The 14,853-nt window shown below is 33.2% G+C and overlaps 1 protein-coding gene and 1 non-coding gene across 2 annotated transcripts in view; one reads left to right on the top strand and one right to left on the bottom strand.

Annotated features, from left to right (window-relative positions):
- LOC127833391 (uncharacterized) overlaps positions 1-8,340 on the top strand; it is a 46,643-nt gene extending 38,303 nt beyond the window's left edge. The window contains exons 8-12 of the mRNA XM_052358615.1: positions 633-773; positions 2,091-2,267; positions 3,950-4,163; positions 4,887-5,013; positions 5,668-8,340. Coding sequence (XP_052214575.1) covers positions 633-773; positions 2,091-2,267; positions 3,950-4,163; positions 4,887-5,013; positions 5,668-5,842 — 834 coding nt within the window. The 3' untranslated portion in view covers positions 5,843-8,340. The remainder of the gene's footprint in view (positions 1-632; positions 774-2,090; positions 2,268-3,949; positions 4,164-4,886; positions 5,014-5,667) is intronic.
- LOC127836740 (small nucleolar RNA SNORD116) lies at positions 5,390-5,476 on the bottom strand. The gene has a single exon (XR_008028917.1). It is a non-coding gene; the product is annotated as a small nucleolar RNA SNORD116 (small nucleolar RNA).
- Positions 8,341-14,853: the final 6,513 nt, after the last annotated feature.

Raw genomic sequence — 14,853 nt, 5'->3', positions numbered from 1 at the left:
CTAACAATTTGAGCACATGCATGAAGCCCCATTTTATCAGAACGCATCTCATATTATAATATATGTTGGAAATCAAAATCAACACCCTTAAACATTCTGAAATTAATATTAAAAAGAAAATTAATTTGAGTGGTTTTTACACATGACTCAATTCCAAAGTATTTTTGCTGTTTATTGTTAATGTTTTAGTAGGAGATTCCTTCTTTGACAATATGCAGTCAGGGAAAGTAACAGTTTGATCAAGTATAACTTGAAGCCAACAAAAGTGTAGCATGCCTGTGTATATGGGCCTCTTTCTCGGAAAACTTGAATTAATGCATGTGCATTAACTGTCATCCCAGATAAGCCTGTGCATTAGTCACAGGCTAATCAGAGAAAACTATTTTTTTCTTAATCTGTATTTTTGTTTAGAAGAGACTTCCTTTAAAAGAAAATCCCTTCAAGAAGCAGAAAGTGTTGCACAGGCTATTCTTGGACAACACTATACACAAAAGCATTGTGCCCAGTTTTTCAGGAGGCTTATATAAATCTGAAAATCTGATGCCTGATTATAAATTGACCAGAAAAGGGCTTGCAGGTTTGTTCTAATTTAAATCACTGCAGAAATATACTAGTATTTCCATAACTTTCAGAGGAGACGCTTTGGTCTACATGACTCCACTGTGGCATACATTCATCTGACTGATGAGCATACTGGCTGGGTGACTGCACAGTCTCTTAATTGGAAGTCCAGTCCAGGGTTTGCAGACCTTGTGTGGCACGCATCAGATATGGTCAGTATTGTTCAATTGATTATTTTTTGTTCAGGTACTACTAAATCATTACCCAGGTACTCTTAAGTATACATCAGAGTACCCAGGGTACAAAAAAATATACTAAAAAGTACCCCGTTGTATGGTCAGGTGCCTTTAAGAGTATTTTTTTACCTGGGTATATTGAAGTATACTTAAGACAACCCTGTGTATTTTAATGTATTACCTCAGTTGACATTGACAAATAGAGTGTCAGTATTTTCGTAAAGGGGTGTTTCAATGGATGAATATGTATGATATTCAATTGTGCGAAAATATATTTAAAAAAATCATATTTATTTATCATTGTGCTTGCGCTGTAGCTAGATTTCAATCTGGTAAATGATACAGTCTTTATTTACGCCTCTCAACTATAAATGATAATGTATGGAAAGGTTCATTGAGAATATTTTATTTAGTTTTGTGATTTTGTGGATGTGTTTTGAAACTTGTTATGGTTTTGGAAACTTGATTTTTTTTTTATAAAATCAATTTCATAACTATATTAATTCAACAAAATATATTTGTACAAAACTGGTATAGATTTTCTTTGATACTTGTTTATGTTAATGGTAAATACTAATCACTTTTAGCATGTTTTGTGTGTATTTACTTCATTGCTACTTCTGTAAGAATATTTTGTTTAAAAACACCATTCTTTAATATGTTATAAGAATAAGGCTATAACCAATAAATTTACAAATCGCAGAATTTTGTTATGAAATCTCACATAATGTGAAATTAACATATTAAAGGGACTTGTTCACAGTTTGTCAAAAATAATTTTTTTCAACTTGTCACAGATTCAAATAAAAAATGTACATCAATGAGCGAAATTACACTTTTGAAAGTTAAACCATTGAAAAATTTAGAGAGTTCTGATGTTTTTCCTTATGTTGTGTGAAAATATATGAATTGCTTATATAAAGTGTAAAATAGATGGAATTATATAGAAGCCCAGTGTGGTTTAGACACTAGACTTTTACTCCATGGGTCAGTTGTTCCAGCCTAGTAGGTGTGAACAACTTTTTTCCTCTCTTTTTATTTTATTTTATTTTTGTCTTATACTGGAGTTCTTTAAATCATATATTTGTTAAACGCAATTAACAACAATCAATATGTGCACAAGTCCCTTTAATACATTGTTCACCTTTATATATGTAGGAAGTCAATTGGTCTGTTAACAATTACTTTTGAAAAAAAGATATTTTGATTGTGCTTAAACACAAATTTGTACCATAGTTTCATTACATCTTTGTATTATAATTAATGACATACACAACATACATTCTGATTCAGGTGCCCAATCCATTAAACAAAGAGTTTTCATTGGCTGAGGATTGGATTCAAACAAGGGATCCCAAGGTTTTAGCCAATGACAGGCCTTTGTACACTTACTCTCAGAATGAGGCTCCATTGTTCCAAGAACTTGGGATTTCCTGTATTTCTCTGGCCACACAGTTAGATAATATGCAGGTATGTTTATGACTTGGTGATATTTTCAATACAATCATCAGTATAGTTTATGGGAACTGATGCATGATATTGATTGTTTAAGTCTTTTTAGCTCAACTTCTCAAAAAAAAGGCAATGTATTCTAGCTGCCCCCTTCTTAACATGGACAGCAGCATCTGAGCTTGTTTAAAGTTTTTCAATAGGCTAGTTTCTCAGGAATGGCTTTATTGTTTGCATTCAAACTTAGAACATGTATCCCCCATATTAAAATCAACCAATTGGCCATTCTTCACTTAGAAATGTACATGTGCAGTATATGGGCAGGTGTAAGTGTTTTGCTCAGTTTGTTTCTCTAGAATGGCTTTCATTCAAACTTAAGACATGCATTATCCCTATTTAAAAGAACCAAAAGGCCAAGTGTGATTAGTCTTGTTAAAAATGTGTCATCATTATGGGTCTTTTAACATTTTGTAATTTTACAACTAAACTAAACAAATAAAGTACTTGTAATGAAGCTTAAAACATTTAAATCTCATACCCAGATGTAGCTTTGGAATGCATATGGGGTGAGTGGGTTTAAGGGAATGGTTAATAACTGAAAAACAAATTAAGCTATTGCATTCAAAGTCAAGTCACTAATAATATATTATAGAATTGTGTCAATAATTTGGAAACAAATTTAGGAGTTATAACATATTTAGAATACTTGACCACAGTCCATGTTTTGCACATATGATAGGTGTAATGAAGGTCAAGTTTACTGTTACTAAATAAAGAAACATGTTTTCAGCTTAAGAAAAAATTTGGAGGTGTCAAAGTTCAGGATTATACAGAATTCAGGATATAGGCCCTCAAGGACCACTTTTGATATTGATATAAATCAGAGGAATTTTTTTCTGGTTATTTTTTAATTCTTGTCACAAAATGTCATATAAACACAAATTATACTACTAAAAATTTGCTAAGGATCACTTTTTATTTTCACATTATCTTCAATCTAATTTAATTTAAATTGTTATATTGTAGGTTTTGATATTAGAATGTGTGTTTTTGATTGTGTTTTTATGTATTGATGTATCATTGATGCGTGACGCTGGCTGAATCTAGCTAGGGGTGAACTTCAAATTACACATACTATAAAAAGTGATCCTTAGCAAATTTTTAGTACCGGTAGTATATTTTACTTTGACATATTGTAAATAAAGTTGACATAATTAAATGAATTATAAACCCCTATTTTGGCTCTGACCCCCAAATACTAGGCTTGTTTTCAGGATTTTAGATTTTGGCCATTTGACACCCCTAAACATATTTATTAAAACTACTTAATAGCTTAAATAACTTACCTACTAATATGCAAAAAAACACACACAAAACTTAAAACAGGAACAAGGAAAGTCCAGCACAGTGTCCTTTGACGGCTCTTGTGTAATATTAATGTGGCAATAAGTAAACACATTTCAGGAATAATACTCCACTTTCTTGCAAAAACATAGTTAATCTTATGAAAAGTCATTTTAAGAAACAAAGGTTTTATATCTAAAGAAGTTGACTCTTAAAAAGAATATGCCATATGTTATGCTAATGAAAGAATATTCATAAACAAGAGGTAGTGAATCTTATTATTGTTCAGGTTGTTTACTTTTACATAAATATATTAAAGACTATTAAAATAAATCAACACTGTTCTCTTTGTTTTACAGGATGATGTTGAGCGAGGGGAGGTAACACCAACTTTGTTTAAACTGGAAGCCCAAAGCAGGGTGGCTTCCCTTGTTGCTGTGAGATTTATAGACAGCCCAATCTTGCCATTTAATTTAACACACTTTATTCAACACTGGTCTACAGTAATTAAATCCACGTTGTTGGCAATAAGCAGTAGTTTAGATCCAGGAGGAAGTATTGCCAAAAAAATTGGTAAGTTTTGATTTACATTAATTTACATTCCAATGAATATGTTATTGTAAAACACCCAAATCTCTTTCTGAAACACATGAATCACTTCTTAAGAACAATTTTAAATTATGCTCTTTTCAGCCACTTTAGAATATTGACTTGTTTATTTAAAAAAAAAGAAACTAGTAAGACACAATACACATTTTAATGTTTTTCCAACATAATAATGGCAATAATTATAAAGATGAGATATTTTCGTAGCAATTTGCCTTTTTGGAACTTATGCTTGCAACCAAGAATGAGATTTTTCAAATTTTCCCATCAATTTGATTAGTCATCATTTTTATTTGAAAATAATCAAATTGTGTAATAATTTTAATATAGTTGAATATCTAATAAACTAATAAACACCTATATACTGTTTCGAATTTAATTTTACAAACAAAAGGGGTAAACAGAAAAGCAAGTGTTGTTGGTTGCTATACACAAAAAAATTATATTATATATATATATATAATATATTTGAGATTTTGAAAATAATACAAGTGAATTTTATTGATTTTTGAGACATGTTTTATTTGCACTATTAACACATAATTTGTTAAAACTGACAAATTTACTATATTTAAATATATAACTTAAAATAAAATGCAGTGTGATATTTTAGAAACGATAATTGAAAAACAGGTGAGATCTTTTTAAATTTATAAATATTATAAGTGCGGTGTGTGCTTTATTTTTCAGAAAGAATACACTCTGTGTTAGACACTATAGTCACGTTTTCAATAAAAGATGGTGTACATCAACCCAGTTGTTCAACAATTCATTCCAAGAATAATATGTACAAGAACCTAGAAAGTGTTTTTGAAAGGTAATTTTATGAAATTTAGTAAGAATTTTGCGTTTTGTTCAGTTTTTTTTTTGAAAGGGGGTTATTGAGACGTTAAGTTTAAACCTATTTACTTTAACTGAATTGTAGCTGCAAGTTTCACCTTTTTAGATTTTGCGGAAATATTTTCAATATTGTTTCGATCTTGCACTGTGTGGGTTATTGTGAATATCGGATTTGGTATGATTGCGACAAAGATACACATGCCTGGCGTGGGTATTCAACCTTGTTTTTCTGTGTGAGCATTTACTAGTGAGAAGGCTACAGCTGTGCCAATATTGTTTTCTTTCGTTTTGTTTTTTATATACTTTATTCGAGTTTAAAAAGCATCTGTGTCCCTATTAACCAAACAATTCTCAGGCTTGAGTTTAATAATAAAGAATATTTTTTCAGTTATAATATTCAAGAATCTATGTAATGTTTTTGTCAAACTCAACATAAGCCTCATACTTCATGTAGACCGTTTTATTAATAACATAATAACCAGTGGTAGCCTGTATATATTCAAACACAGGACATGCATGTATTCTTCTTGGTTCTAAGTCTAGTCTGTATTCTCAAGTGTAAGAATGTTTGGTAAATACCGGCCCAGGTTTACGTTGGGCAGCTTAACAGTTTCAAATTGTTTGTTTTCAGGGTCCATGACGGAGAGTTTTCATATGGGCAGACTGGTTTACAAGTGTTGATGAAAAATGCAATAGAAGAATTTATATTCACACATGATCAAAATCCAGTCAACGTAATGTTGGACACAGTTTTAGAGTGTTTGTCACGGACGTCAGAGATTATCGAGTCATTACGTTTCAGTTAGCACTTAACCTCTCAGATTTGCATTTGGACTTGTTTGTAGTCTCTTAGAAAATCAAATTAAATTAAACACCTTTCTTACTAGATTCAAGTTTGGAACCCTTATGTACATTTTTAGCAGTTAACAGCATAAAACCTGAACAGATTGCAGGTTACTTGCAGACTATTCTGGTTTTATGCTGGTTGCATATAGCCATTCTTGCTTTGTGTCTGAGTGGGAAAGGTTTAGCACAGCGCTTTATGTGAATATGATTGTATTTTGTACATTGGTGTCTTGTTCTGAGAAAATTGGGCTTAATGCATGTGCATACAGTGTCGTCCCAGATTAGCTTGTGCAGTCCGCACAGGCTAATCAGGGACGACACTCCGCTTTTATGGTATTTTTAGTTTCAAGGAAGTCCCTCCTTACCGAAAATCAAGTTTATGCCGAAAGTGTCATCCAAGATTAGCCTATGCGGACTGCACAAGCTAATCTGGGATGACACTTTACGCACATGCACAAGCCCTGTTTTCTCAGAACCCGTCACATTTGTGTCTAACTTCATTTATTATTAAACTTTTGATGTGTTTACTCAAAAAAATATCCATGAAATATTGTAAAAAGGTATTAATTGTTTAAAAACCCTACTATATGACGATAGAAAATACTTTTACAATTATTTTAATGTTTCATAATGCAGTTTTAAAACCATATGTCATTTTTAAGGCTTTTATTCTCTAAAATGCATTCTTATTTATTAAAGTGTCTTTAAAAAAATTATCAACACTTATTATTATGGTACATTGTTCATAATTCTTTGTTTGATTTGTTGTTTTCAAATATCAGTTAAGGTTGAAAATCTCTTCATATTGTGTTTGACATTAAATGGTTTAGTGGTATAGAGAGTTTATAATTTAACAGAAATGTTAATGTTTTTAGGAAACACACTACATACACTTACACTGCTTCTTAGAACCAAATGTGCATACGTTTGAAGATTCACCAGTTAGAATTTTGGGTCTTGAGAAGTGACCGCGTATTATGTCCTTTAGAGTTGAATGGATTACTTGTAGTGGTTACAGAGATATTAACGTAGATGCAACTCTGAGGAACTGCAAGTGGTCTGCATGTTTCATTTAATAACATAAAACATAGGTTCCAGTTGCTAGCCACATGCAATTTGATATTTTTCCACCATCATGTTGTCATTGAAATATAAAATCATTTATTTTGCAATTAAAATGTATTTTTATGTAACAAGAAATAAAACATTACACACATATTGTATATTTACTGATTTGACAGTCTCACCTTTTCTTATAACATGTTTTTCATTAAATACTTGATGGAGTAAATATGTCACAAATGTTTCTCTATGTATAAGTTAATGTTTTCAATTTATAACGATAAAAACTTTGTACAGATCATTTGTAAACAGTCATTCATGATTGTGTAAAAAATATGTGTGAATATTATCTAGTCTTTTTTAACTACTTTCATTCCTGTTGTGTACTATTGTTATTGTATTTTGTACCAGTTATGAAGTCACTTCACTCTTTGCCTCGCGTGTTTTCTTGATAATAATTAACATGTTTATGTTGTTCAAACTACACTTTTTGTATATATACATGTTGAAAACTGATATTTCTGTATTTGACCTTTATCAGTGTTTAAACGATCATGAATCACAAATCGGTAGAGGGAATTAATGAAAAATGTCCTTCGCCTTTCCGACGGTATGTCACACCATAAACACTACGCCATATCTCCTATTTCTTTTGATTGATTTCCATGAAAATTTGCTTAAATGCTTAGGGCATTGAGGCGATTTTAAGAAGGTATGAGTTAGTCTTGAGGCCTTATTTGTTAAAGGTTACAGCCTCTGTTTACGTGTCCACTACATATTTTTTATACGTTTTGAAAGAGCTTTATGAAACGTTTATACAGTATCGTTGATTTGCAGAGGGCATGCATCAATTTTGCCGACTCAACTTCAAGGTCGTACTTTAAGGTCATAGCTTTGCTCGATAATCATTTCAGTCCCATATCTCCTATACCCTTTGAAGGATGTTCGTGAAACGCGTCAAAATGTTAAGGTCATTTAGGTAATTTTGCAAATGCATGAGTTACGCCTGCACTTGGTCAAGGTGACACTTCAAGGTTAAATGTTTGAGCCTCTATTTTTTGTGTCCTGTCCATATCCTATGTATCCATTGAAGTATTTTTAAGAAACTTGGCTGTAATACTTTGGTCATGCAGGTGTTAAGTTGAATTCACGTTTGTCATGCTCTCGCAAAATCAAGGTCACCATTACAAGGAACAAAAAATCTTGGTGTTTCATGAGCTAAAAAATTGTGGCATCATTTGGATCTGGTAGAACAATGGTGACCCTTTTTGTCATCATGTCACTCTTGTGTTGACAACTTTTTGTATTGTCTTACTCTTACCTTATGCCTTTGTAATTGAACCTTTGTTCACCTTTGTTAACAACGTTTTTTGTGCAATAAATAGTCAAGAAACTATATTTGTTCCTGCTTTGCTTTTTCTTTCGCAGTAGGTTTTGAATGCTTCTTAAGTTGTAAATTGGACCATCAGATATGTTCAAAAACTTTGTGTTACTCATTCGCATAACTTAAAATTTTAACTTAACGTAAGTCATATATAAATGATTGGGTTTTGTCCCCCAACAAACTTGAGAGTAAGACGTACTTTTAAAGGGAAGTATAAACAGTCGCCAACAGTAAAAGTGTGAAACACATGTACGTTTGCATTTGTAATAAATACACAATTCATGATGATAACGTGCATTCATAATCATACCATGCATGATATAGCATAACGTATTAACATATTCCCCTATTGGTGCAAAAAGCTACCATGTGACCTTGAAATAAGAAGGCACATGGCACCTTTTTGCACAAATTGGACGATAAAATTATGTTATGCAATTTATCAGTTCATTAATATCTCAAATTTGACGAAAATAATATCATTACTGCACGATGGAATGTACGTCATCAGGTTATCTGATCGTCAACAGGATGTTGTGATCTCGAGTGTAATTAATATTGATGTTAAATCACGTTGCACTTCAGAGATCGCGTGTTTCCGCGAATTAAAACTGATAATTCACTATTTCAAATCGTAAAAATTGTCGATTATTTCTACTGATATACTGTGAATTGACATCGTTTTCATGACGTTTCGACATCATTATTTCAGCACAATAAATCAATTATCGTTTGAAGCGTAACACACAAAGAACATTTGTTGGATTCGGTGAATAGCTTATTCAGTCGTGATCATAGCAAAATATAAAACAGATGATTTCGGTGTTTCACAATGTGTCAGCAATAGGCATAAAGTGCTGTTCATTCTTTGTGTATATAAAATCAACACGAATGAGGTTTTTCAAAAAGTTTTTTTTATATCGTGAACATATAGAAGTTTGGTTCAAAAACAAGTATCAACTTAAGCTAACAATGAATAGATGGGTGGACTGAGGAAGAGAATCACACACAGACAAATTCAATCTATGTATATAAAGTTTCACGTTCAAATTAATATGTACTTTTTAAGAAAAATGTGTTAAATGTTTTGATTTCTATTTTTAGTTACAGTGAGTTTACCTTTGACGTTGGGTAAACCAACAAAAGTTTTTAATAATTATACATGACCCTTAATTATTATACCAAGTTTTGTTAAATAATCTGCAGTACTTCGTAGTACTTGCACGATCAGGATATATGATTCGCTTACTAGTTATTTATTTTTTATGGACAGCTTGCGTGCTTATCATAATCTGTTTGCTTGATTAGTGTTGTTCACATTCTTGTATTATCCATATATCATAAAAAACGTTCAATATTTGTTATGCAGGCCGGCATTTTGTCAAATGAAATAGCGTCATTAAATAATGGAAAGATATTACAACTTCCCAATGGAATATACATATATTGATTACTGGTGTCAGACGACATGTTATGTACTGGATAAGTTTATTATAAAAGGAAACGTAGATATAGCTGTCCTAAGGCTTCCACTGCTTTGAAGCACAAAAAGCAACGTGTACTGACAAATTTACTTCACATTTTACGATGCTTTTTTTACGTTTTACTAAAATCGCGATACATCAATTCAAAGAAACATCACCGCAGCTAAAGAGTTCAAAACTTGCATATAATTTCAGAAGTGAAAATTGTCATATTATAAGGCAAAGTGCTGCCTACAAAAGTGTTTAATGTTTAATTTGATTGATTGTATGTTTCGGTTTTTTAATGAAGACTCTCAGTTGTATTGCGTCAGTCACTTTCACTGTTAGGCGTTCAGCTAATGAGTTGATTTGTTGACAGTTCATAACGACGATCACGTGTAAGACCAACATATACATTATTATGATGTTGTTAACTTATTATTACGGAAAATCTTCCAAGAGGTATGAGACTAAGAAAACAACACGTGTATCCAAAAAGCTGTTTTACATTTATATTTTTAGCTGATGTAAAACCTTAGTCCTTAATGTTGACATGTTTTCATAATATAAAAATAGTATCACTGTTTGTTAGATTTTACAATGTTTCTGAGACAATTAACATCTTTAATTTGAGTTACGTTTCGTGACTGTTTTGAGTTATCGCAACAGTATTAAAACGCATTAACCAAATAAGAGATCTTTCATTGACATTATTCAAATTTCCTTATCCGTACCACGTCCTAATAAACTTGTTTCAGTTTTTCACTTTATGTTCTACAGATGTTGAACAATGAAATAATTCAAATATTTATTTTTAAATAACATGTGTATGATATGTATTCAGTACGAAGCTCAAGTACGAACGTTTGTATCATTCGCCTTCTTATTTGTTGACTGTCTCCTATTTGATGTTTATCATGCACAGTTTCTCCATTAAATTGGTGTACTGGATGTTGAAACACACCCAATATAATTAGTCAAATAATGAATCATCATTGTTGAATGGCATACATATTGCAATAAGCTCAATGAGATACATGGTTCAATTAGCCGGATGACAAATCAAGTCCATAATGAGTATGGTTAAAGTGTAGAATTCTGCTTTAAACAAATGTCTTTCATAATGTGTACTCCAATGTTGTTGAACCTTTGCCTGGTCCTGCCGTTAAAAAGGAAGTTTCATTAAACACAACTACACTATATGATAATTTATATTTCAAAACAGTTTACACATTTTCACAACATTTTGTACATACGATAAATAAAATCACATACCTTATTAGGGGAGGACAAGTCTCAGTATTTTTTATGAATGTCCTTTAAATTTGGCAAGTGATCAAGTAACCAAACACTTATCAAACCGGGGAGAATCGCATGGAAACCACTCGGGAGTTTACATTGATTTAAAGGCACACTGAACCTCTTATTTTGCCAGATTTAAGCACAAATGGTAATAATATAAATACCTGTTTACAGGAAAGGAATGTGGTTTTATAAACTGTCTGTCCATGTGCTGTGATCGCTTTTAAACACGCTCTTCTCAGTTACACGCTGTTAGTTTGACCTATTGGATTGAAGAAGCAATATGAGGTTTGCTATCATATTCTTATGTTCTAGTTTGCATGTCAAAACAACAGCTATAATTCTTGTTCAGGTGCCAACAAATTAATGGGAAGCACCTAAAGTCACTTCTTCCTGAACCTTCATCAAAAGCGATTTTATCAAACACAGGATTGTGCAGTCTGTATGCAACTTTGACTAGCATTTTAGTGCATTTTTACATATGCATTGATGCACAGGTGGTTAGCGTGTGGCTATGATATTAATAAGTAAAAACATCATTTTGAAGGATAAATAACCATATTATAACGAAAAATTAAATTTTATGGAAAATAAAAATCACTATCAAATATTTATATATATAACAAGGTATGCAACTCAAAATTACCCCAAAACGGGGTGCATCGCTTTGAACAGCCATATCTTCATCAATTGTGCAGCGATTTTCACTATCTTGGTTTTATTCAACGCAGAAATGAATTTCCTTTCTGGAAATGTATATGTCTTGCAATATGTTTACAAATGCTGGGTCAACTTTTAAGAAATAACACGATACACAACTCGCATGACCAAGTTGACAATGATCATGCAGTCTTTAAGACTGAAATCTTCACGGAGTAAAGGGCATCTTCCCTACAAACGTCATGTACCTCGATACCATAATTCAAAAAAACGTATGAAAAACATTATAACCGTTCTTGTCGTTACATTATGCATTACGACTTACTGTCCAGCGCCGTTTGAAACCTTTGTTTACATACATTACAACTAACTGACATTTTAAAGACACGAGTGATTTCATTGGTCCAATGCAGAGGTGTGTCTTAAAAAGGGAGATTTCATTCATAAAGACTGCACGATCATTGTCAACTGGGTCATGCGAGTTGTGTTTTATGAAGACTTAGAGCGCATCATGGCCAATATCCCGAAAAAAGACATCGTCATCATCCAAGGCGACTGGAACGCCAAGGTTGGACCAGACGCCTACCGAGATTGATTAGGAACAGTATGAAGATGAGCATTTACTTGCATGGTTCGCCTAAACCGTCGGTCCGCCGGTCCTGACAGGCACATTTTTTTCGGGACCGACAAGTGATTTAAGATAATCGGTCCGACTGACCGACACAATCGGATTAAAAATGGTTTCAAAAAGATCACTCAAAGTGTATAATGTACTAATGGATTAATAGAAGGTAAATGCGTTTTGTTCAACTTCTGTCAAAATCTTTTTTTTGTTACCTTCATTTTGATGTTTTGATGTTTAAGGTTGGATTAGAATTGACTATCACATGCGAATTCAAAATCAACGGTCTTTGTTTAAAAAGCAACCGGGTGCGTCCGCCATTTTGTTTGTTCCATTTAATTTCTCCACAACAAAAACCGCATGAAAACGTGTTTCAACAGGCATTTGTGAGCATTTCTGTAAAATAGTTTCATTATTATATTGTTCTGGGAAGGATATATTTTAATTGACATACCAACAATTTCTGAAATCAAACGAAGTTTTTCCACCCAATGTACTATATTTTGGATAATTTAAAATTCGGACATGTGTCAATTTGTTGTTCATAGATTGTAACATTATGTTTTGTGTTATTTCAGACAACAAGAATGGATGGTGGTAATTATCATGGGCCTTTCTATCAAGTAATAGGTGTGAAAGACATTAATTTAGTTGAACCTGGAAATCAACCACCTCAGCTAAGAGAAAATATTTTAACAATAGGTGTTGTTTTAGAACTTGGGAAATTGGCTAATAAACAGAAATTGAAGCCATCCAAAGTAGTGTGAATGGGTGTGTGCAATTATGTCAAATTTGATTGGATGTCACCCTAACTTTTCAACAACACGGATTTGTAGAGTTGTGGAGGCTAAAAACAGTTTGACATGCCTTTGGTTTATATGTGGTATATTATTAATATAATAATTGTTTCATTATATCGACTTTGGACATGTTCTTATTGTATTCTAATTTGATCAAAACCAATTAACACTTAAAAGGTACTCTCTTTTGTTGTGTTTTGCTGTTATAGTTTAGTCGGACAGTGGGACTGACAGAAACTGATTCGGACTGACAAAATTTCAAGTCTCTCAGTCCAAATGACTGATTTTTCAAGTTTTGGCGAAACCTGTATTTGATAATAGTTATACTATCAGTATCTCTAAGAACACCATCATCGCCGTTATTATGACCACAATGACTATTATGACTATTATGCAGCCCCTGATTGTTTTTTTTTTTATAAAAATACATTCATATGATAGTAAGCGGATTTTGTATAGGAGAGCCCATTAACAGTGGGCTGAGGCCTATTGTGTTGCTAAACACGCTGCTCCCACACAAACCATCCAAAACAGCGACCTGGCATGGTCTATCCGGTCAAGTACACAACCAGATCAATTGCATACTGGCTACCAGCGGTTCAAGTAAAGCATAAATCAGGCGAACACAAGAGCGTTTTCTGGCGCAGTTATCGGGAGTGACCATAAATTTGTGCTCACTATCAAGCTGACGCAACAGAACAAGCGCGCCCGACCAGGAACCCTCGCATTAGATATGAAAGATGCAAATGTGGAATGGATTGAAGAGCAATGTATCAAAATTGACAATGAGATGACTACAGGCAGAAGTAAGAAGGCTTTTAACACCCTCAGGACCCTCACAGCAACCAATCAGCCCAAGGCAAGGGTTGTAGCAGACGCTGACGGATACATCCTCACAGTGTCCAGAGAAGGTGGAGTGAATACTGCAGCGACCTTTTGAAATTACTCCATTCTACCAGACCATTAGTTTAAATGTTCATGTACTAATAGCCATTCACATATCGCCATCACAAACACTATTAAAAACTGTATTATATTATTTGAATATTAAAACGCTTTTATAAACCAGTACTCACTTCGCACTGGGCACTTGTATCTGATTATATAATAGCAAGAAATAGGATACTGTTTGCAGAGCCAACATTGAAAAACATCTACAACACCAAAGTGCGCTCTTCTGCAATTTCATCGACTTAAAAAAGCGTTCGATTGTGTGTGTCATGATGGCCTATGACAGGTTCTGAGAGGGTTCAACATTGACAAAGTGCTGGCGTATGTCATCCAATAACTCTACGGAAATGCCAGCTCAGTACTTTTAAATTGACAGATGGGGGACTTTAAAGCATAGAAGTTGGCGTTCGTCAGGGTTATCTACTCTCCCCTGTCCTTGAGATTCACCGAAGACATTGACCTCATGGGTGGTACCAGCAGTAAACTCAAAAACCTCACCAACAAGTTCTTAGAAAAACCGAAGCATACGGGATGGAGGTCAGCACGGAAATGTCGGTGATCATTGTTTAAAGCCAAACAACACACTCACATACATCACTATGTACGGCTTCAAACTGGAAAGAGTGACCACCTTCAAGAACTTAAGAGCAAAACTACTTAAGGATGGTAACATCACCGCTGAGGTCCGAATAGGATTCACCATGGCAACTTCAGCGATAGCTAGACT

Source organism: Dreissena polymorpha, chromosome 6, assembly GCF_020536995.1.
Source record: "Dreissena polymorpha isolate Duluth1 chromosome 6, UMN_Dpol_1.0, whole genome shotgun sequence".
In the NCBI taxonomy this organism is placed as follows: Eukaryota; Metazoa; Mollusca; class Bivalvia; order Myida; family Dreissenidae; genus Dreissena; species Dreissena polymorpha.
Note: the sequence above shows the minus strand (reverse complement) of the source record. Positions and strands in the feature narration are given on the sequence as shown.